The 24018-nt window shown below is 38.2% G+C and overlaps 1 protein-coding gene across 2 annotated transcripts in view; it reads left to right on the top strand.

Annotated features, from left to right (window-relative positions):
* Nucleotides 1–22693, top strand: part of LOC126185197 (uncharacterized) — a 28809-nt gene extending 6116 nt beyond the window's left edge. Inside the window, exons 1-3 of one of the 2 annotated variants that reach the window (XM_049928073.1) lie at nucleotides 3814–3909; nucleotides 3989–4084; nucleotides 22489–22693. In XM_049928073.1, coding sequence (XP_049784030.1) covers nucleotides 3886–3909; nucleotides 3989–4084; nucleotides 22489–22596 — 228 coding nt within the window. In that variant the 5' untranslated portion in view covers nucleotides 3814–3885 and the 3' untranslated portion in view covers nucleotides 22597–22693. Of the gene's footprint in view, nucleotides 1–3813; nucleotides 3910–3988; nucleotides 4085–22488 lie in introns of those variants that run through there. The other variant, XR_007536983.1, reaches the window with a different exon arrangement.
* Nucleotides 22694–24018: the final 1325 nt, after the last annotated feature.

The following is a 24018-nucleotide window of genomic DNA, read 5'->3' as shown; positions in this document are numbered from 1 at the left end:
ACCACTGATGGGCTGTGCCATACAAGTAAAAGTATGCTTTTGCCATAAACATGATGTCAACCCACCTGTTGTATTTGGCGACTCGGTCGAATACTTTTGGCCATTTCATCGGGTACTGGCCATTTCTCCAGAAAACGTTGATGGATGTTTGAGCAGCCAATTGACTGATGTTTTGAAATTCACTGGTCTCCAGAATATACGAACTGTGAGAATGATGCACTGTCTGTATTCTGGTTCTTTCCTTTGTAGGTGGAGGTCTTTATGTCGCATAAACGGACTCACGTATCCAGCGTCTCCACCAAACAATGTCACGCCGTAACCACAATGAAGTCAAAATCCTAAAGCAGGGTCCTCAGTGAAGTACAACACCCGAAAGCACGTGTATTACTGACACCAACTCACAGAATGAATAGAACTTAACTCCTGGTCGGAGGGTATTGTCATTTATACGAATATTGAATATTTCAACATACACATGCATAATTAATTTCTAGAATCTTTTAGAGATAATAAATACAAAATAACAAATAATTACAGTTGGCCGGATTTGAACCGCCGACCCCTAAAACGCAAGTTAGCATCGCTAATCGCTACAGTCCACTGGATGCTGTACAGATCGTGGCAAAAACTCAGCACAATTTTTTAAGCCTCTCTATCCTTGTGTTAATCTTCTTTCAAATTTCTTCGTTGCATATACTACTTCAATACTTATTTTCTATTCTGTACAGGGTCTCCCTCTTTTTCTCTACTTGGAAGTTTCTAACATAGTATTTTGACGGCCATACTTCGTCCCCAAATCTCATCTCATACACATACCATTTTTACACTATATTTCGAACTCTTCAGTGATGTACACGGGAGTTTTCTTTCGCTTTCTGATTTCTTTAGTTGGGATCCTCTTTCACTCTGCACTCTACATATTCATTACTAACAAGGGAACATCCCCATCGCACCCCCTTCAGATTTAGTTATAAGTTGGCACAGTGGATAGGCCTTGAAAAACTGAACTCAGATCGATCGAGAAAACAGGAAGAAGTTGTGTGGAACTATGAAAAAATAAGCAAAATATACAAACTGGGTCGTCCATGGATAAGATAGGCAATATTAAGGGCAATTTGAGGCGAGGAGCTCTGTGGTCCCGTGGTTAGTGTGAACAGCTGTGGAACGAGAGGTCCTTGGTTCAAATCTTCCCTCAACCGAAAATTTTAACTTTTTATTTTCAGTTTATGTGAAAAACTCTTATGTTTACATCACTTTTTTTGGAGTGATTATTACATCCACAAGAAAACCTAAATCGGGCAAGGTAGAAGAAACTTTTCACCCATTCGCCAAGTGTACTAGTTAGGTGGGTCGACAACATATTCCTGTCATGTGACACACATGCTGTCACCAGTGTCGTATACAAAATATCAGACGTGTTTTCCTGTGGAGGAATCGGTTGACCTATGACCTTGCGATCAAATTTTTTCGGTTCCCATTGGAGAGGCACGTCCTTTCGTCAACTAATCACACGGTTTTGCGGTGCGGTCGCAAAACACAGACACTAAACTTATTACAGTGAACAGAGACGTCAATGAACGAACGGACAGATCATAACTTTGCGAAAATAAAGAAAGCAAAATTTTCAGTGGACGGCAGATTTGAACCAAGGACCTCTCGTTCCAGAGCTGTTCACACTAACCACGGGACCACAGCGCTCCTCACCTAAATTTGCCCTTAATATTGCCTATCTTACGCATGGACGACCCAGTTTGTATATTTTGCTTACTTTTTCATAGTTCCACACAACTTCTTCCTGTTTTCTCGATTGATCTGTGTTTAGTTTTTCAAGGCCTATCCATTGTGCCAACTTATAACTAAATCTGAGGGGGGTGCGATGGGGATGTTCCCTTGTAAGAGCCGTCGTCTAGTCTTCTTCTGTCTTGTTTTCTCATTTCCTACGAGACCGCACCATATAAACAAACACTTTGTATTATTGATTCTTGTAGCTTTCTGCCGGCCTTTGTGGCCGAACGGTTGGCCGAACGGTTCTAGGCGCTTCAGTCTGGAACCGCGCGACCGTTACGATCGCAGGTTTGAATCCTGCCTTGGGCATGGATGTGTGTGATGTCCTTCGGTTAGTTTGGTTTACGTTGTTCTAAGTTCTAGGGGACTGATGACCTCAGATGTTAAGTCCCATAGTGCTCAGACCCATTTGAACCAGTTTTGTAGGTTTTTTTTATGTATTCAATACGTTTTTATTAGGTCGCTTTCTTGTTTGTCCGTTAGGTACAAATTTTGCAAATGATATGAAAGTAACTTCCCGATAAGCTGGAGACTAGAAACTTGCAACTTAGCTCAGCAGTGGATGACAATGCTATATTAACTCGCTTTCTTGTCCGGTGTGTGCCGGAGCGTGTACCACCGCTGTTTCCTCCTTTTCCTGTTCCAGTCGTGAATATTTTGCGCTAAGAACGATTCCTAGTAAGCCTCTGTGTGAGCTCGATTCTCTCTTTTACCTTCACGGTGTTTTCGTAAGATATACGTGGGAGGAAGTGGTTGACTCATGTTAAGAGAAACTGAAATAAAACTGGAATTAGCACATGTCTCTGTCGTAACCTCATCAAATCGTCTGAAATCGATTGAAAAATTTCAGACATACAAGTCTTAAAAGCAGATATAATTTTTTCAATAATTTTTTTTTAATATAACAAGTTTTTAAACGCACTGTAAAGTATAAGATAATTCCTCCTAGCCCCACACAGATTCCTAACCCCATACAGATACTCCTGACAATTTGTGATTGTGAAATTTTAGGAGCTATCACAGTACTGACAAAATCTGAAACGAAAACCGTGGAGAATATGCAGTAGATAGTGGGAAGGAGTGTAGAGAGTAGTTATCGTTGAGAAAAGTGAAATGCAATCCCTATTTTTCGTTTCAGGTTTTACAGGTATTGTCACATCTATTAAAAATTCACCAGCAAAAATTTTCAGGAATATCCGTATGGTGTTAGGAATCTGTATGGGGCTAGTAGAAAATATTTTAAACTTTTTAGTCTGTTTTATAAACGGGTTACATTAAAAAGATCTTTTTTCCAAATAATTTCTTAATTAGGACTATAACTGACCAAAGCTTGAAATTCGGCTTACAGGTGCTTACTTAACTTGTGTTACTTTATGCATCATCTCTTGTTTACTGCAACCCTCGTCAGAGACTATAAGTCCTAGATATTTATACTATAAGTCTAAGATATTCTACTTAGTAGAATATAGCCAAATTTAAACAGTGCAACGACAAACTGTTGTGGAATACGGTTTAAAAATTCACAGTAATTACATTTTTCTCTCTGCGTGGCTCCAGCTTACGTTGATATAAAAATTTCAGTCGCATACATACAAACTTGTCACACTCTCCTTTTAGCGAAATCATTAAGTTATAACGAAATAAAGAACGTTATAGCTATTTCTTCCTCGTAGACTAGGAAGAAAAACAGCTTTCGACAGACAAGCACGATTTTTAAACGACTGAGTTTCAGATTCAAATAACAAGTCGTATTTACTGTCTTCCGAACATTGTGAAACAGACGTTAGATGCAGACAGTGTCGAATTTGGGACACATTCACTGCAAGACACGAAACCTGAAATGATTCCAGTATCCGATAATGCATTTCCTTCCATTCAAAGGAAATCTAAATCCATGTGTGGTTTTCATTTGCATCAGATCCTTGTTTCCGGTTTCTAAAACTCGATAAAAGCAAGAAAGTCGCTGGTGGCAGCTAGTACGATCTTTGGCGCAACGAGCGTAACTGTCTCTTATTGTTTGTGTAATTACTCGAGTGAGATCAGCGGAACTTACAGCAGGAGAGATTTAACTTCAATAGATTTACTTTATTGCATCACATTATGGCTGGAAACAATGATGATTCTGTATGAAACTTGTTCAATTTATTAATATACCGTAAACGTTTTAGTTTTTCCAGTTGATAGCTACTTCTTTTCTTTGTAGGTTGACCGCTTCGTAAAAGATTACATCAGTATGCTGGAGAAATGCTTTAAGAAATGCATTCACAGTACTAATGTATCGGAACTGACTCACATGGAGGTAAGCATTAGTGATTTACCGGATAATAAATAAGCTTCTTACACAACAACACTAACTTCCGCACCCTTTTCGATGAGCACAATGAATGATACTGTTTAAAGCGACATAATGCCATACGCTATCTCAGAAAGATTACTGCAGCACTGTTTTTAATGTTCACAACTTTTGTTAACCAACTTCGTTACTCCATCACTTCCATAATCTGCAATGCGCAACCAAACATTTATGCAGCGTAGCGTATTTCGACGTCTTAGACGCCTCGGTTTCATCAAGATTGCAGTAAAGGGAAGAGCTGCGAAATTTGCATTAGTTATATATCTCATAATTATTGCTGCAAGTAAGCTGTTTCGTTTAAATGGCTAAAGGAAAAATATCATTCATAATCTTCGAAGTGTGCGGAACTGCGAATTGGGAAAAGAGAAAAAAAACTAATCTACAAAACATGTGTACCGGTAGTACGACTTAAAAACATCGATCTTGTTAAAAATGGAACTGCAAACATCTTAGACTTGAATCTGCATTCGTATGCCACCATACAAAGTAACTGTGATAATTAATGATGATAGCTTTCAATTATTTTTGGTATGGTGTTACCTTCACTAAGTTTAGAGGACAATTCAGTGATGCAGTGATGGTTGCGGCTCTGTAGTATGTTGTATCGTGTATCGACAGTTACCTTCCTCTTCCTCCTTTCAGAAACGTTTGACATAACAAATACCTGTAATCACAACTGAATGTCTTAGAAATTTGGGTGTTTTCTGTGATTATCACACTGATTACATATTAATGAAATATAACATCAGTGTCTGTAAAGGAGTATTGATATAAATAAATTGGTGCACGAAAAATAACATCCAGGAAATGGGCAATCAAATGGTTAGTTTCTCCTCTGAATCATCATTCACCTATGGGTTAATTTCTTGGATCACTGAAGCTTGTACTTGCAATGGTAAATACTGAATGTCTTAGAAATTTGGGTGTTAACTGTGATTATCACACTGATTAAATATTAATAAAATATAACATCAGTGTCTGTAAATCAGTATTGATATAAATAAATTGCTGCATGAAAAACTACATCCAGGAAATGGGTAATCAAATGCTTCGTTTCTCCTCTGAATCATCATTCACCTAGGGGTGATTTCTTGGATCACTGAAGCTTGTACTTGCAATGGTAAATACATGTAATACCGAAACTTCCTGGCAGATTAAAACTGTGTGCTGCACCGAGACTCGAACTCGGGACCTTTGCCTTTCGTGGGCAAAGGTCCCGAGTTTGAGTCTCGGCCCAGCACACAGTTTTAATCTGCCAGGAAGGTTCATATCAGCGCACACTCCGTTGCAGAATGAAAATCTCATACATGTAATACCCTTTGTGCAACTCATATGCTGGCAATGTTTTTAATGAGAAAATTGACTGTTGTTGCAGCAAATATGTTGTTAATCCTCAGGTAAATGATCATTTGTTTGTAAATGAGTGATGAAATTATGTACACTACATAAGACATTACACAACACAATGAAGTAAATACAGTGCCCAAGCCTTTGTAAGAACTGGTCATATCCTTTTTCATTTTCATGTAAAAGGGAAATACACAAAATAAGTAAGTGGGTCTGTATATGAATGCCTGAAGTCTCTGTAGTGATCTCAAGTGAAGAAAAACATTTTAAGCAATAATAGTATATTACCACTGAGTACATTACAAATGGAGTACATATAAACAAAGTTGAGGAAGGAAATTAGCTATACATTCTTTAGAGGAACCATCCTAGCACTACCATCAAGTGATCTGGGCAAGCAATGGCCACATCAATTAAGATATAAAATAGTGATTTGGAGGCCCTCAAACCCTGAAATGGAGTTCTATTTTCCTAATAAATACACCACTTCAGTCCCTCTTGTGGTACGACTATTTTTTCACCCATGTGCAAAAGAAGATATTGAAATGTATCTTTTTGTTTGTGATTTGTGCCACAGATGCTGATCAAGAATGAAGTGGAGAAAAATTGATCTATCTTCAGGAATATTTTGCTCTAGAACTTACCCATTACACTCTTGCAGTAGCCTAATAGTAGCAATAGACAAAGGCGGGTGTCACTGGGTAAAGTCAAAATGTAGAGTATTAGTTTAATGGCCATGAATCTTAGCCCTTACTGAGGTGGGATGGTTTGAGTGCTTCAGTGATACAGACAGCCATACCATGGGTGCAACCACAGTGAAGAGGCATCTGAGTGGAGACTAGACAAATATGTGGCTGCCGAAGAGGGGCAGCAGCCTTTTTAGTAGTTGCAAGGGCAACAGATTGGATGACTGATCTTTCCTTGTAATGGTAGCCAACATGGCCTTGCTGTTCCTGTACTGTGAACAACTAAATGAAAGAGGAAACTGTAGTTGTCATTTTCCTCAAGCACATTCAGCTTTTATATACAGTTAAATGATGATGACATCCTATTGGGTAAAATATTCCAGAGGTAAAACAGTCCCCCATTAGTGTCTCCATGTGAGGACTACTCAAGAGGGTATCACCAGGAAAAACAAAATTGGTGACTTATGGATCAAAGTGCAGAATGATCCCTTAATAAAGTAGGTAGGCAAGATAATTTTAAAATGGAAATACACTACTGCTCATTAATTTCAATATACGCAATAAATGGAATCTAGTTCTCTGCAGATAAGATTTAAACTATGGGTGCAGTTGAGAAAGCAAAGGAATAGTACAACAGTTGTACACATGTCTTGATTTTTGTTTGTGGCCATCGAGATACAACAGTATTTAACAAACAATGTTGTGTACATAAATGTTATGTACCTCTCTGATATGTTTGTTTACCTATTTGCTGACAGATGCTGCATTTGGTGCACCTGTGTTGTTCTCTGTACTGATGTGATGTCTGGAGTGAATGGCAAGCATTGCTACGGTACATAACATGTGGTTCCTGCATGTCAGTTCGTTCGTGACACTGAAGTGTGTAGATCGCTTGTATGGCTCCACTAGTGGAGATGTCCATAGAAAAATGTGCTGCAATTCTAGCACTTAGCCAAGCAGTTTAAGCTATTTGTCAAGTTGCGAAAGAGTGTACTGAGTTTATTGGGGGTGTGCAATACACCCTTCACTGCCAGGAGACAACAGGTAGCAATAATGGCATACCACGACCAGGATAACCTCGTAATCCAGCAGTGTGTTCTACCTACAGCTAAACACGGTGGAGGTTCTATTATGGTTTGAGGATGTTTTGAAAGAGATAGAGTTGGCGACACTGTGAAAATAGAAGGTTGTATGGATCAGAAGCAGTACCACTGCATACTTCAGTATCATGCAATACAAAGTGGATTGCACTTAACAGGGAAAGGGTTCACCTTACAACAGGATAATGACCCTAACTATAGGTTGACATACTGTACTAACTACAATGCATCAAAAGAAGAACAGAAAGTACTGAATGATATGGTATGGCCATCCCAAAGCCCCATCCTATTGAAATGGTCTGGGATGAAGTGAGCAGACATATCAGGGAAGTTAATATATCCAGCAAAGAACATCTCTGGAATATTGTTAAGGATGTGTGAAATCATATAGATTCACAATACCTACAAAAACTGATTGACCGCAGGACTCGAATTTGTGAGGCAGTCATTAAATCCATAGGAGGATACTCTGATGAAAGAATAGGACTTGCAGTAAGGTGAGGATAGGTCTATAAATATGAAATCATACAGGGGTATTGCAGGACTAGGACTAATCATCAATAAGAAAATGCAAATGCACATAAGCTACTATGAACAGCTTTGTGAATCCATTGTCATAACCAAGTCAGACACAAAGCCATAGCCTGCCACAGCAGTACAATTTTATATGCGAACAAAATATAAAGATGAAGAAATGATGTGTGATGAGAAAAAGGTGTTATTCAGGTAGTTAGGGGTAATGAAAATTTAATTGTGATGGGCACTGGGCCATCCACTGAGACCGAATGGTTCTAGGTGCTTCAGTCCGGAACCACACTGCTGCTGCAGTCACAGGTTCGAATCCTGCCTCAGGCATGGATGTGTATGATGTCCTTATGTTAGTTAGGTTTAAGTAGTTCTAAATCTAGGGGACTGATGACCTCAGATGTTAAGTGCCATAGTGCTCACAGTCATTTGAAACATTTGATGGGCACTGGTATTTGATAGCGGGAAATGGAGGAGGAGAAAAACCAAGAAGTACTTCAATCAGGGAAAAGGTAGGATTTTGCACAGAGAATAATTTAATCATTGCCAACACTTGGTTTAAGAATTGTGGAAGGATGTTATATAAATGTAACAGACATCAGGACACTGAAAGGTTTCAGATTCATTATACAGGGTGTTTCCATAAGAGTGTGCAAAAATGTAATAGAATATGGAGAATGCTCCACTGAACAATTTTAGGTTAGGAACCTGGGGTCGGAGAATCCAACTTAAGGAGATAAGGAAGTAAACTTGTCTATCGCTTTGTCTAGCATTACTGTTTTCCAGCTTATTTACAACTAACATGCATACAAATTTACATGTACTGTGCTGTACTGTACAATCTTTATTTCCTGCAAGGAAACAAGGATGATAAGCCTGATGAATAGGAAGTCATGATGCAGGATTTATTTACTTCACTTGTTCATAAGGAGGCTCTGTTGTATCATATTTACGTTGTCCCATGACAGAACGTGGTATGAATCAGTGACAGACCCATTCATTACTCAGTGCTATCCAAAGATATACAGTACAATTTGATGGAGCAGTACTGCTACAGTTTTGCAGAACTCACTGACATGCATATTGTGTATGGGGAAGTACATTGCAATACTCTCACTGCTGAAAGGCTGTACAGGGAATGATTTCCTAATATGCATCATCTGTCATGATGAGTGTTTATTTCTCTTGTTCAATGAATGTGGGAGACTAGTTAATTTGAGAGAAGAAACGAGGGACCTGACAACATGAGGAACACTCACACACCCAATATTTGAAAAGGAGTTGCTGGAACATGTTGCAGCAGACCCCACTACAATTACTCGTTGTATTGCACATGAAATAGGCACTGCACATACTAGTGTCTGGGGCGAGTACTCCGTGAACAACAATTACATCCGTATCACCCACAAGAAGTCCTGCAATCCTTGTGACTGACTTTGCACCAAGGGTTGCATTGTGTTAGTGATTGATCCAACAATGGATTGATCGACCAGATTTCCTCCAAATCATGTGTTTACTGATGAGGCCTCATCTGGTTGTGATGGTATTTTGAACAGCAGGAAGAGTCATGTGTGGGATGAGGAAACCCTCATGCTGTAGTAGAATCACACCATAAAGTATATTTTGCTGTGAATATCTGTGCCGACATTGCAGGCGACAATCTCATTGGGCCATATCTTCTATCTGACTGGGCATCTGTACTTGAGTTATTGAAGAACATACCCTTGTCTGTTTGTGAGATGATATGAATACAACATGACAGTGCTCCTCTTCACTTCAGTGTGGATGTCCGCAACAATCTCAATGCTGTATTTTCTGGTCACTGGACTGGAAGGGGAGTTCGTATCCCATGACCTGCAAGGTCACCTGACCTGAATCCTCTTGATTATTTCCTATAGGGTTACCTAAAGACACTAGTGTTTGAGACCCCAGTGGATACGGAGCTGGAATTAATTGCCAGAATTGTAGCTGCCTGTGATGTGGTTCGAAACACACCAGGGATATTTGTCAAGTTGCATCAGAATCTTGTTTGCCGATGTCATGCTTGCATTGAGGTTGATGGCTGTCAGTTTCAGCATATTTTGTAAGATACAGTACAAATAGTACATTCACTGTGTCAGTGATGGTATTTGCACTTAACTGTAACTAATGTAAATAAAAAAGGACACAGTAATGTGGTTTTATTCCTACTATTTCCTTAAGCTGGCTTCTCCAACCCCAGCTTCCCTACCTCAAATTGTTCAATGGAACATCACTTATGTTCTGTCAAATTTTTGCATCTCATACAGAAATACTTGTATAATGATAAGGCAGAGCTTTCCAAGTGAAATTTTAAGATGTTTGACATTTGTAGTGGCACATGTAGTCTCTAACCGAAAATGACTGGTTAACTTCTTAAAACTTAAGAAATTGCAAAAAGGTAGGACTGTTTCATTACAAGAAAATGTGAACTCCCATGTATCCCACTCTTCTCTTGAGCATTCACTTAAACCTCTTCTTAAGGAATGCAGTTAAAACTTGTATTCATTCAAACCATGACCATCAAGAGAATTTACTTCCTTATATATGTCAGTAGCATAAAAATATGCACTGTCACTTATTCTACTATTTTAAACAATCACTTAAACTGTTTTTGGCATAATGCAGGCTTTAATACTGCATGCAAGTAATTGTTCTTGTAAAATAAACCAATGTCTGTGCAATGTGATGTATAAATGTTAATGTACTACTGTAATTGCATCAATTGACTTGTCCTATATTACTTGTAAACTGGCTGTATAATATGTAATCAACAGGACCAAATAAATAAATAAAATAAATAAATTACGAAGATGCCTCATGGATAAGTTGAAAGAAACAGAGAGTATAGAGATTTTCAGAGTGTACGTTAGGTGACGTTTGACTGAAAAAGCTGAAGGGAATTTTTGTAGAAGATGAATGTGCAGCTTTGAGGGATGGAATATTGAATGCAGCAGAGGATCAGATAGATAAAAAGACAAGACCTCACAGAAATCTTTGGTTACCACAGGAGACGAATATATAAACATAGTGACTGAAGCTAGCAAAATGGAGTACAGACACCTAAAAAATGGGACTGACAGAAAGTGCAAAATGACAAAGCATGAATGGCTAGAGAACAAATACAAGTTTGTATAAGCATGTATAAATAGGGGAAAACAGACACCAGCTATTGGAAGATTAAAGATACCTTTATAGAAAAGAAAAGTAACTGTATGATTATCAAAAGTTCAGATTGTAAGCAAGTACTAAGCAAAAATGAAGAATTTTACAGAGCACTGAAATATCCAAGTCTCCTAGATTAGACAAAATTTCCTGAGAGGTACTGAGACCTTTGAGGAATCCAGCCATAATAAAACTTCCACCTGGTGTGCTAAATATATGAGATAAGTGAAATACCCTCATACTCCTAGAAGGATGTATTAATTCCATTTCCAAAGAAAGCAGGTCCCATCACATATTAATATTACTGTACTATCAGTTTAATAAGTCATTGTGCCCAAATACTGATTTGGATTATTTACAGAAGAATGGATAAACTGGTAGAAGTTGACCTTAGGGAGATCAGGTTGAGATCCAAAGATACGTTGGAATACTACACTCTCTGAAATTCTGATGGTACCATGCATAAAATACAAAGAGTGAAGGTTATATACAACTTGTACAGAAACAAAACTGCAGTTATAGGAGTTGAAGAACATGAAAGAGAAGCAGTGGTTCAGAAAGGAATCAGACAGAGTTGTAGCATATCCCTTACATTATTCAGTGAATACATTGAGTAAACCAGAAAGGAAACCAAAGAAAAATTTAGAGAAGGAATTAAAGCTCAGGGAGAAGGAATAAAAAACTTGAGTATTACGGCATAGATGTCCGCAACCAGTCAGTTGACATAAAAGTTTACCGAGTATTGTATTGCATCATAATGCAAAAAAACTACAGTGGAGAGACACAGAAGGCCACTGCAACCATTGCAGAACCAGTGTTCTCTCTACTATAATTTTTTACGTTATGATGTGTTACAATACTCAGAAAACAGTTATGTCAAAAATCTTGAGGTTTTTTGAGGTCATTGTAGTTCTGTCAGAGAAAACAGTGGACTTGGAGGAACAGTTGAAATGAATGTATAGTGTTTTGAGAAGGTGTTACAAAATAAGCATCAGCAAAAGTAAAACAAGGGAATGTAGTTGGAGTAAATCAGTGCTAAGGAAATTAGATTAGGAAATGGGGCACTAAAAGTAGTAGATGAGTTTTGCTACTTGGACAATAAAGTAACTGATGATGGGGAAAAATAGACAGCAAATAAAATGGAGCAAGGAAAAAATTCTGAAAAAGAGGAATTTGTTAACAATGAATTTTATCTTATGGTTTAGGAAACCTTTCCTTAAGGTATTTATCTGAAATGTAGACTTGCATGGAAGTGAAATGTGTATTATAAGCTGTTCACATGAGAACAGAGACCTCTGAAATGTGGTGCTACAGAAGAAAGCTGAAGATTAGATTTGTAGAACATTTACTAATGGGGAGATACTGAATCAGACTTTGAAGAGAAGTTTTTATGGCATAAATTAACTAAAAGATGGGGTTGGTTGATAGGGCACAGCCTGGGGCATCAAGGAATAGCCAGTTTAGAGGGAAGTGTTGGAGGCAAAAAAGTATAGAGGGAAACCAACGCCTGAATACAGTAAGCAGGTTCAAATAGATGTTGGTTGCAGTAGTTACACAGAGATGAAGAAGCTTGCTCAGGATAGCCTAGCCTAAAGAGCTGCATCAAACCAGTCTTCAGTCTGAAGATCACAAAAACCAAATTTTTACTCACGAACCAGAAATCTGCCGTCTTTTCACCCCAAACTTTTCTTTGCATATTTTGTTAACTTTTCTTGCTTTCAGCATGATCTTCCACTCCATTTTAGGAACTGCTTTCAAACACCTGAAATCTTCAAAACTGATTTTTGTTATTTTACATAAGCAATTTGTTTCAATTGGTAATTGTTCAGTAGTTGTTAAGACCTTAATTTGTTGGTAGGTCTGCCGTATCAAGTGGTCTGAGGTTGGGCTCATCACCTAGTACAAGAATGCTAAAGAAATGAAACTGAAATTTGGGAAGGGAGAAGTTAATCAGATATCGGTTGTGGATAGTGTTTTTAGTTCCACCTGAGAAGGCTAGATGTAGGATGTAGATTAATGACACACAAGGTATCATCTGTGCTCGTATGTCTAAAGTAAAATGTGGAGTAGATAAAAACAATTGACACATGCTTCAGTGTAAATCATGTTGTAAAAACCTTTGATGGTGGTGAACAACAGTGATACAGTAGTGTTTGAAAGAATACATTGCCATTTGATTGTATATTTTTCTGCTGTAAAATCTAGATTTCCACTTCCATGCCAATATTGAGTACAACATTCTGAGACCATTTACATCATTTTACTGTGTACTGTGCATGATGTCAGATACACAGTTCAGTGTTAGAAAATGTGTTGAACTGTACATTTGACATCCTACGCAGCAAGATAATGTTAATGGTCTAAGAACTTGGAACTCAATAATGGCATAAAAGCCAAAATCTGGATTGTAGAGAAGAAAAAACACTGTGATATACAGATGGTGCTGTATTCATTCAAAAATAATTTGTGGTGATGTTCATCCACAAAAGGTGACCTATCTTGTACTGTTCACTTTGAGAGATGGTGGCGGTAGGAAAAAAATTTTTTTCATTCAGATGAGAACCATAGTTAATTTCTCTGACTTAAGAATAATATTGATGATGATACTAATACCAATGATAGCATTAATTAAAATATTCTACATGAATATTTCACAATTTCATTTTAAGTTTTAGTACTTCCTTGTACTTCAATCAACAATTATTTACTCTGTTAAAGCTGGACAGGTGAACCATTAAAGCTTCCTCTGTATTCGTTCCTCACCCATTGGCCCCTTTGAATACTTTAACTACTGTCTAACAACCCATGTCTTTGAATTTTGTTTGACATGGGATCTATATTTCATATCTTTATTATTATTATTATTATTATTATTATTTTAAATTTGGTTGTTCCTCTTTCTCTTACTTTTTATTTTTACATGAGAAAGTTGTCATTTATTATTCATGTTGATTCTTCATAATGAGTTTTATATTTCTTGCCACATTCATGTTCATATTTGTTCTGTATTTCACAGTAAATTCAGTCCAGATTATAATTCCTATGTTCCACCAGAAAGCCTAACTGGCTGTGAAGTGACATACAGCTGTGCTTAAATTTTCTTTGGAAAATTATGGATTGTGGTATTCCTCATTAGCACAATCATATATTCTGTGTGCAAACAAAGTATAACTTTTTCAAAACAGCATAATTCACTTCCATTGTGATACATGTTTGAAATATGGCACAAAGATGCAAACAAAATTCTTCTGTGTGGTACAAAAGCATGGTACCCTGTGACATCACCCTAGTGTTCAACAACACATCAAATAGCAAGGTGTCAACCCATGTGAAATAAGGGAATGAAACCACAACTCATAAGTTATTGCAAGGTGTAACATAGGTTAACAAGGTTACTTCGATATTAAATGTCACCATAATTCTGGCCAACACCATTGTGGACATCTCAAATGAGGGGATAAGTGCAATACCCCCTCTTACCCACATTTCAGCACTTCTTTTGAAGAATAGGACAACATTTTTGACAATGTTCAACACTACTAACACTCCCCTAGATAATTCAGTCCTACCCTAAGGATGTCATCTGGCATCATGCTTATTTGACACCCCTCGGTGGGGTCGCCTGCCCTCAGGTGCTAGAGCAGCCATGAGACACCACTGTCCAGAAAGAGTTTCAAAGTCTCTGACAGGTACATTTTTAATGTGGTTAACAATGCTGCGTGGGTGGCACCAAGTGTGTTGTCAAACTGGGGTGTCCTAAAGGGACCCTTTGACATTTTATTCAAGCACATGTCAATGTTGCATCGCTCCATGATCACGCCACAGGAGGGCATTAAACAGGATGGCTGAAAACACATAAACACACTGTACTGCTTTGGATCACATTAAAATTTTGTTGAATGGTTTTGAACAGTTTCTGGTAGCTCCACCCTGTACAGCAGAGCGAATATTGTTGTCACACAACACATCAAAAGTGTCAGATTATGACTAGTGATGTTGCAGCCCCACAATGTCCTTAGAATTGGGCTGAATCTTTGGGCAGGGGTGGAGGGGAGAGACTCAGCAGTGTTGAACATTGTCAAGAACATTTTCCTATTGCTCATTGCACTGTGAACTGCCATTTTTGACTGAAATACATTGGAATCAATGCCTCAAGGAAACGGATAGTTTCATTGACACTGTTTATACCATCTCCTGATGGCTTTTCATGACAGTTTTCAATGGTGGTGTATCTGATATATTTCCCTCAGCCACCCATATGAAAACCAAGTGATTTCAACACCGAGTGTCATGTCTGCCATCACAGAAGTGTCAAAAGGAGTTAAACGTAAGTAAGAGGAGGTGTGATGAACCTCCCATTGTACATTCACAATGGTGTTGACACAATTGTGGGGAAATTTGGTGCTAAGTGACATAAATATCCCAACTTGTTTCTCGTGTGAACTTCTGAACTGTGGCCTTTTTTTCGCATGTGTCGTAACCTAGATGTTTGTAGTGTCGCTGAGGCCAAGGGTGACAACACAGGGTGCCATGCTTTTGGACCATTACAGAGGAGGAGTGTAGCACCTTTAAGCCAAATTTCAAATTTTGGGAGACAATTATGTGGTTTCAAAAACTTTTTTTGTGCAGTTTACATACATATATACATAGAGTTAGAAAAAGGAGAAAATACCCTTCTCTTTGACTAAGGTCCTATCTACAGAGATTTTTAAAAGAGCAGAGATAAACTACACCTTCTCAATGATTTGCCTTTGTAAATATCATCACACTTATTCCAATGAGACTTTTGTGTAGTTTGCAATTATTGTTTAGAGTGGTTAAAGGAAGATGATGGAGGTTAAAATGACTGTGGGTTGGAGGGGTTATAGATAAGGAGAAATTTTTGACAGTATATACTGTAACGAGATCATCATGGTGAGTCCATCTGGAGAAAAATGTAAAGAAGATAAATTAGGATTCTGAGATGTTAAACTGCTTTATAGATCCGTTTTTCTCCAGTCCTGTTCTGAACATCAGATGCTGCCTGAAAATTTCCATTAACTAAGTGGGTGGTGGTGATGGAGTGATCTAAAGGAGCTGTTGAAATAATTACCTCTGTGCTGTGTCTCTTCTACAGCTCCCAGATTGATCACATTTAACCCAGATTTTCATTTGTATGCTCTGATTAATATAAATGGACAGATTATTTGTAATAAGGCTAATACATAGCTTGGCTGCTTTTGCAGATGACTCTACAATTCATCTTGTCTTCAATGGTTGAATCTCTCATTTATTTGTTTCTTTCCATGCTCCTCCTTGTTACTTTTCTATTCTCTTCATTTATTACTTTGTCCAAGACAGAATGAGGATAGAGGTAGTGGGAGGGTGTGTGTTGCTCATGTCTTGACCCAAAGTAATCATCATGTATGTAACTTATATACCAGGTCTGTTGGAATTCAGTATAGTTGATTTGCACTTACACCTATTCTGTTGGTAGCAGGAGTATTTTATGCAGCATAATTGTTACATTTAATGATGACAGTGAGAAAATAAGTTCTATGGAGAAACTGTTAATTACTGAAATGGTGCTGTGTGGGGTCAGGAATGTGTATCTGTGACTGACTGAAAGTTGTCTTAGAGTGCACTGAGTATCAGGGTTGTTTTTGCACATGGCCCAGGAGAGTTCTCCATGAATCAGATCACCAGCTACTGACTTTCATTGAGGAACATGGCTAGTCCATGAAGTACTGTACATAGACCTTTGTTTATCATTCAAAATATCAATAGTCCAGTCACCACGAGAAATGAAGATGGACCTTTTGTATGAAAGGTATAATAATTATGATTTTATATTCATTTTATTTTACTTCATCAGTACTTCAGTTATTTTTTCTCTCCTCTGTTTGTTCCTTGTTACTCTTCTATTCTCTTCATTTCTATTTAATTACCGAGTGAGGTGGCGCAGTGGTTAGCACACTGGACTCGCATTCGGGAGGACAATGGTTCAATCCCGTCTCCGGCCATCCTGATTTAGGTTTTCCGTGATTTCCCTAAATCGCTTCAGGCAAATGCTGGATGGTTCCTGTGAAAGGGCACAGCCGATTTCCTTCCCCGTCCTTTCCTCACCCGAGCTTGCGCTCCGTCTCTAATGACCTCGTTGTCGACGGGACGTTAAACACTAATCTCCTCCTCCTCCTCCTCCTCCTCCTCTATTTAATTCGCTGCCAGCTATTCCTGTAAAGTATACCAACAGTAAATTATTACTAGTACATAATTAGACCTACTGATAGAGGATTTACTTATGAATTGCTATATGTGTGAATATCGGGAGAAAACAGCTGCTCTGGAAAAAAAAAAGACACTGTGCCTCCTCTAACAGATTCATAGCACAGGAAACATAAACTGGCTCTGAGGCATACATATATGTTCATTTATGATGTATCGAGATCACCAAATCAGAAACCAAACATTTCTATAACAACAAAGTCGTCTGAGTCTCAGGGGTATCTTTCGCAGCAGTCCTCAGCAATGTCAGTATGTGATGGAACATCCTCTTGCTTGGATAAAGGCTTGAATCAGTAATGGTATGCCATAAATTAGATAATCAAGCCAGCATTGTCCTACTTTTAAATGACGATTCTGCCTAAGTCTCACAGATATGTGGCCATTGTCAACATCCAAAAACACTTCATTTCAATCAGTACTACACATGGTTGATTGGGTTCATGTCTTGGGAACAAGTAGGCTACTCCATTTTGGTGATCGAAGCATTATGAAGAAATTTGTTCATGAGAATGGTATGATGAGCTCACGTTATCATCCATCTAGATGAAATTGCTACCAAAATGTTGCTGATATGGTCCTACAGGATCTCGTCCCCGTACTTTCGAGCAGTGAGGTTGGCCTCGACAACCATGAGGGATGTACAGTGGCTCCATGCAATGCCACTTGAGAACATCACTCCACAAACATCTTATTGCAGATGTAGGACACTGTGTTTGGGGTGTTCAATATTATGAGGTTGTTTCCAAACACATCTGCAATTATCAGGGTACAAACAAATCAGAGTTTGCTCCTTAAACAACACCAGACACAAGTACTGGGCCATCCAGATAGCATGATTTCTTGTCACTCTGCAAGGGAGTACATGATTTTGTGGTGTGCAACATGTTACTCATCATGGTCATTGGGAATGGAGATTCAAATCATGCAATTGTCTCCTAACAGTATCACACATAAATAACATCCTGTAGCCTCTTCAAATGCTGAATTCACTTCTGGAGCACTCCGCCTGCAGTTCCTTTGACTCAAAAGTTGTAGATATTTATCATTCTATGAATCTGTCAAATGTGGATGGCTTATGTGGTGTAAGACCTTAACACAGCCTGTCAATTGGTACCGATTCCGGGTCTGTGCCACTTCACTTTGACTCTGGTGGAACTGTCAAGTAACTTCCCTTGTTGACAAGTCTATGTACCTGAGATTCTATGGACCTGACTGTAGGTCATGACTGTTCTTTGTGCCATTATGGATGTTCATAATACTGTTCCACTTTACTTTAACTGAAAAGCAACAATCAATTTGAATGTGTCATTCTGCTTATAGGTAGTGCTCATGATAACTGTGTGTATGCTTCTAAACAACAACAGAAATGCCTTTTCAGTCAGTACAGGAACAATCACAGCAGCAACAAACCTGCAAAATTTTATTGAGATTATGGAAAACTGTTGTTGGTGTATATGTTCAGTTATTTCAGACAGTCATGATTTGTATCTTTGATATGTACACAAATCCTGTTGTACAATGACTGGTTTATAAGACCAAATGAATGTTATTTTGACAATGATGTGTTATTTAAACAGTTTGGACATTTTGTGACATTTTGATGTACACCTGAGAATGCCTATAAAACCAAAAGCAGATGCTGCTACTTCCAGTGTGCTCATCAATGATACAAGCTGGAACTAAATCAGATGCTTGTAGGTTTCAAGAAGCATATGAAGCCAAGCTACTGCAACAGCTCCTACAGCTGTTGAAGAGTGTATTGTGGACAAATCACACAGCAAGCATGACAACTGAGGTGAACTGATATATGTTCAATGACACAGTAAGCCCACTTGTGTGGTTTCACAGGTGCTGAAGTAAGTTGTGACCAGGAGATTTAGGGATGTGATATGTTGTTTTGAAATCCTGGTGGTGTTCTTCTACCTGTCAATACTTCTAACGGTGGGAATATGTGCCTTATCCTAATTTGAGACCATACCCCATGTACCCCATGGAATAGAACCACTGTGGATAAATGAATGTGATGGATATGTTTCCAATTTATTGAGTCGAGTGTTCTTGATTGGATCTAGAAAATGACTCATCAACATTTTATTCTTCCATGAGATGTAGCATATAAAGTGCAAAATGTGATTCATCAGTGAAGACTAAACTACATCACACATATGATATGCTTTCATCAGAGTAGCTCATGAACAATGAATGAAGTTTACCATTTCATGTAAATTAATGTTCTTGGTGCAAAAGTTGGTGATCATATCTTTTGTTAGGTAAGTAAATCAATTCCTATGCCTATAGTGACAGTATGCTTCCTTATATATCAGCTTTGCCAGTGATTGGCCACACATCTACCAGTTAATCATAATAAAGCAATGGAAAATCCAGGATGGAATAATGACAACAATATGAAAAGGATAGATTGCTATTCACCACATTGTGGAGATGTTGAGTCACAGACAGGAACACCAAAAAGACTGCTAAACAATAAGCATACAGCCATAAGGCCTTCTGACTTAGGCAACAAACACACACACAAATTCATACAAAGACAATTCACACACAAAGGAACACTGTCTATACCACCAAGGCCAGACTAAGTCTCAGCACCCAGACTCAGTGGTCATGTGTGTGTTAGTTGTGTTTCTGTGAATATGTGTGTATATGTTGCCTAGCGTCAAAGAAAGCTTCTGCTAAGCAGCAGCTGACCATGCTGCTTGGGGTGCAAAGTTCAGTGCCACCAGGCTGTCCATGGCAGCCTGTGAAGATGGTGGGCCTGCTCCAGATTTCCCTGGTTCCGCTAACTGCAGGCAAGCCAGCCTGTAAGGGTACAGCAGAGGCAGGCTTCCCACACAGTGCACTGTCAGCATCCTGTCTCTCAGCAGTGTATTGGTGATGCATTCCTTTATATCAGCTACAAAGACACCATGAGTTGACACCAAGCTGCACACACAAATGAAATGCATCCATCTGTCTCAGCTCCAGCTTCATATAACGATAAAGAGTTTTACCATAATATGTCTGTCTTGCTGTGGCCACTGTCACATTTAATGGTTTCCCTTGCCTGCAGATCAAACTGAAGTACCCAAGTGGGTGAGCAGCAAATGCCATCCTGCCCGACCAAAACAACATTCCCCCACCTATCAACAAAAGACCATGAAAGCAATCCATTACACTTATTATAAATTAATAGAGAAATATAATAATAAAAGGAAAGGCATTTGGAAGGTTTGGAATATATTTAACTAATTACAGGCCAGAATACTTGTTCAGTACATTTATAAAAGTAGTTGAGATATTGTTTCATAGCAGCCTGTAAAGCTTAATTACAAAATTGTCATTAATATCAACACTCTGAAATGAAATGATCATATAGCAATGTTGGCCGGGAGGTGCCAACCAGGGAAGTTTGGCTGCCAAGTGCAAATCTTATTTCAGTCAGTGCCACATTGGGCGACTTGTGTGCCAGTGATGAGGATGAAACGATGATGAGAACAACACAACACCCAGGCCACGAGTGGAGAAAATCTCCAACCAGGGCCGGGAATCGAATATGGGCCTGCTGCATGGGAGGCAAGCATGCTAACACTTAGCTAAACAAGCAGACATCAACACACTAGCATGGTTTCATAAGACTAAATAACAAAACCACACTAATAAATGAACATATCAACAAATCAAAGCTCATATCTAATCATGCCATATTGTCAGTTGTTGATATAAATGTAGCCAAAAAAGTTAACAAGTTCTTTTAACACTAAATGGATGATTCATTGAGAAGAATCCCATTTTGAATAAACAAAAATGAATTCACATCAGTTAGTTTCACCCTTTCTGTAAAACAACTACTATTAAAAATTTGGCTTTTATTTGACTAATTTTACTGTGTGATTTTTTAAGTCCTAAAATAAAATAGGTTAAAGTTACATACTCTGCACTACGCTGACTAAAACAGCTGCACACCTGTACATGCTCTTTAAGAGCTGCTCTTTATATGGACTTGTTACCAACTTAAGTCTGTCAGTATTCTCACCATTGGTAGCAGTATTTTATTGTATCATGGACTGCAGTATTAATGACATACATTTATGGTCACCTATTTAAAAATGCATATATAAGGATAATTTTTGTGCAGCCTGTGCTTAATAATAGTTGCATCATTTAGAAATGATACATGTTACTGGGTATATCAGTCAGATGCCCTCTGCACACACATACCAGTGTAAGATGTATTTTAAAATTTTACAGTATGCAATATACGAATGCATTGTTTCACGGTGATATGTACTGGTAAAATTCTCTCAAACTTGCAGCTGCATCAAGTGGTGTAAAATCCATGAACTTTCAACTGAGTACTCCTTGGCCATTGTCAAGTGGTGACTGTTATATTGTTGCTGCTGCAGATCCTCATACAGCTGCCCTGCCTTCTGAATGGAAGCCATCTCAGATGCTGAAAACTTGCTGAAGGAACTGAGCCACTTACAGAAAATATTCAAGGGAAATGGTTACAACCACCACATTTTGCAAGCCATCTTTCCAAAGACACATAAGCATAAAGCTACATAGGAGGACATGAAGAACCTTGTGTTTTTGCCATTCTGCTGCTCAGTAACTGGAAATATATGGCGTATCCTAAAGAGGGATAAATCAATTCAATCTTCAGAGCTTCAGTAAAAGTTTGGCAACTCAGGAGGCCCATGAAAAATGATGTAGGCCTCTGGATGCCAGCAGTACATAAAATATTACATGAGTGTTGATAGATTTATGTCAGACACACTGTGTGTACTGTTGATGAACACTGTGGTACCCTGAGAAATCAGCGGTAGGAGAGCACATTCTAAAAACATGACACTGTATTGCATTTGGTGAAACACCCTTTATTACACAGGCTAATAGCATTATAAAAAAAGTGATCGAGATACAAACTCTTGAAAACATCCTTGATAAAGATGGCAGACTGCATTTAAGCATAGCAAGGGCCCAGCCATCAGAAGGTTGAAGATTGCACCAGACATCACAAAAGGCACCATGCCTTTATAAAGACACCAGCAACAATCAAAATTGACAATGACTGAATGCTGTAAGCTCATAGATTTTAAACTGCTTGATGTGTCTGGAAGCTTGAGAGAATTAGTCTAGAGTTTAAGTGTATTTGTGTTCTGTGTGAGATTGTCTGCTGATAATGTTCATGCTGTGTTTGGAAACAAGGTTTTGACTCATGTGATACTGCTGGTTATATGTTTTCCAGATCAATTGTGTTAAAAAATGCATTGCAGACCAACTGAAAGAATCAGAGAAGTCAAAAAACAAGAAATCATGGGAGCCTAAGAAGAAACCTACATGTTGTGTGTCTTAGAAAGTGTGGCATTAAATAAATAACTTTCTACATTTTATTCTACTTCATTCGCACATGTGTATATGGAAGTTTGAGCAGACAGTACGTTACGTAGTTAAAAAAAATGCTATTATTAAGATAAAACTTGTTGAATATATTCTTCATATTATACTCCTGCACAGCAGATTTGAGGAACTTTGTACTCGGAAAATTATGGCAGCCTGAGAAGATGTAATGATCTATATGTGAATATATTTTCTCATTAGTTAGTAAAATAAAATGGTTTATGAACTAATAATGCACTTGTAAATGTAATACTTACAATAAATATTAATGTTGTACATCTTACTTTCATCCCAAAATCTATAACAGCAGTTATGCATTGTTGGTAATTCTGATAAATTCAAAATGAAGCTAAACATGATGATATGCATTTTGAGATAGCACCACAAATTTATCTGAATATACTTTTTCCATTTCTAAAGTACTTTCGTTGCTCTGGCTTACTGAAGAATGATACTTTTTCTTTTGCAGTTCCACAGCCCACCTACCACATATGTTTCTCCATACAGTTGGTGGTGATTATCTGCAAAGTATTTGCAAATTATTGTTTTTTGTGCTGCCTGATCACTTAGAAACGTCTATTCTGCATCCAGGAAAGCATCAGCCATATTATTTCCTGCAGTTGGAGACAATTTCATCTTTTTTTACAGGGCAGTTGCTTCCAGCTACTGCTTTGATTGGTGTCTCATTTCAGACAGTATTGAGAATGAACGAAGGTAACTTAAAGCAAATGTCTCATCACTGAGAAGTCCATTAGAAATGAAGAAACAAAGAAACAAATTCAACATAACAAGGGTAGGGACTGAAATTGTCTGTGTGCTTTTCAAAGGAACCTTCCTGATGTTAGCAGTAATGGAATAAGAAGAATCATGGGTTACCAAAATCTGAGTGCTAAATGCAGGGTTTAACTTCAGTTCTCCTTATAATGAATCCACCGCCTTAGCCACAGCAACACCTCTCTCAGCATCATATTTTGGCCAACACACATCACATCTTAAGTAAGGATTTAGTATAACCAATCTGTGTGGAGGTATTGAAAATTGTGCAATTTTTTTTCCATTTACTTTTGGGCGGCATACACTGCATTTACACCTACATCTATATCCATACTCTGCAAACCACTGTAAAGTCCATTGTAGAGCATTTATCCCACTGGACCAGTTATTAGGGCTTTTTACTGTTCCATTCACATATGGAGAAGGAAAAATGGCTATTCAAATGCAGGTGGAATCAGTCAACACATACATATGGGTGGATGTAATGCTTTGGAGGGCCATGAAATGGAATAACCACATAGGCTTACTTGTGGGTCAAGAAGCTAGCAGACGCCGATTTGTTGGAAGAATACTAGTGTGACCCAACTTAGAATATTGCTCAACT

Source organism: Schistocerca cancellata, chromosome 4 (assembly GCF_023864275.1).
Source record: "Schistocerca cancellata isolate TAMUIC-IGC-003103 chromosome 4, iqSchCanc2.1, whole genome shotgun sequence".
Classification (NCBI taxonomy): Eukaryota; Metazoa; Arthropoda; class Insecta; order Orthoptera; family Acrididae; genus Schistocerca; species Schistocerca cancellata.
Note: the sequence above shows the minus strand (reverse complement) of the source record. Positions and strands in the feature narration are given on the sequence as shown.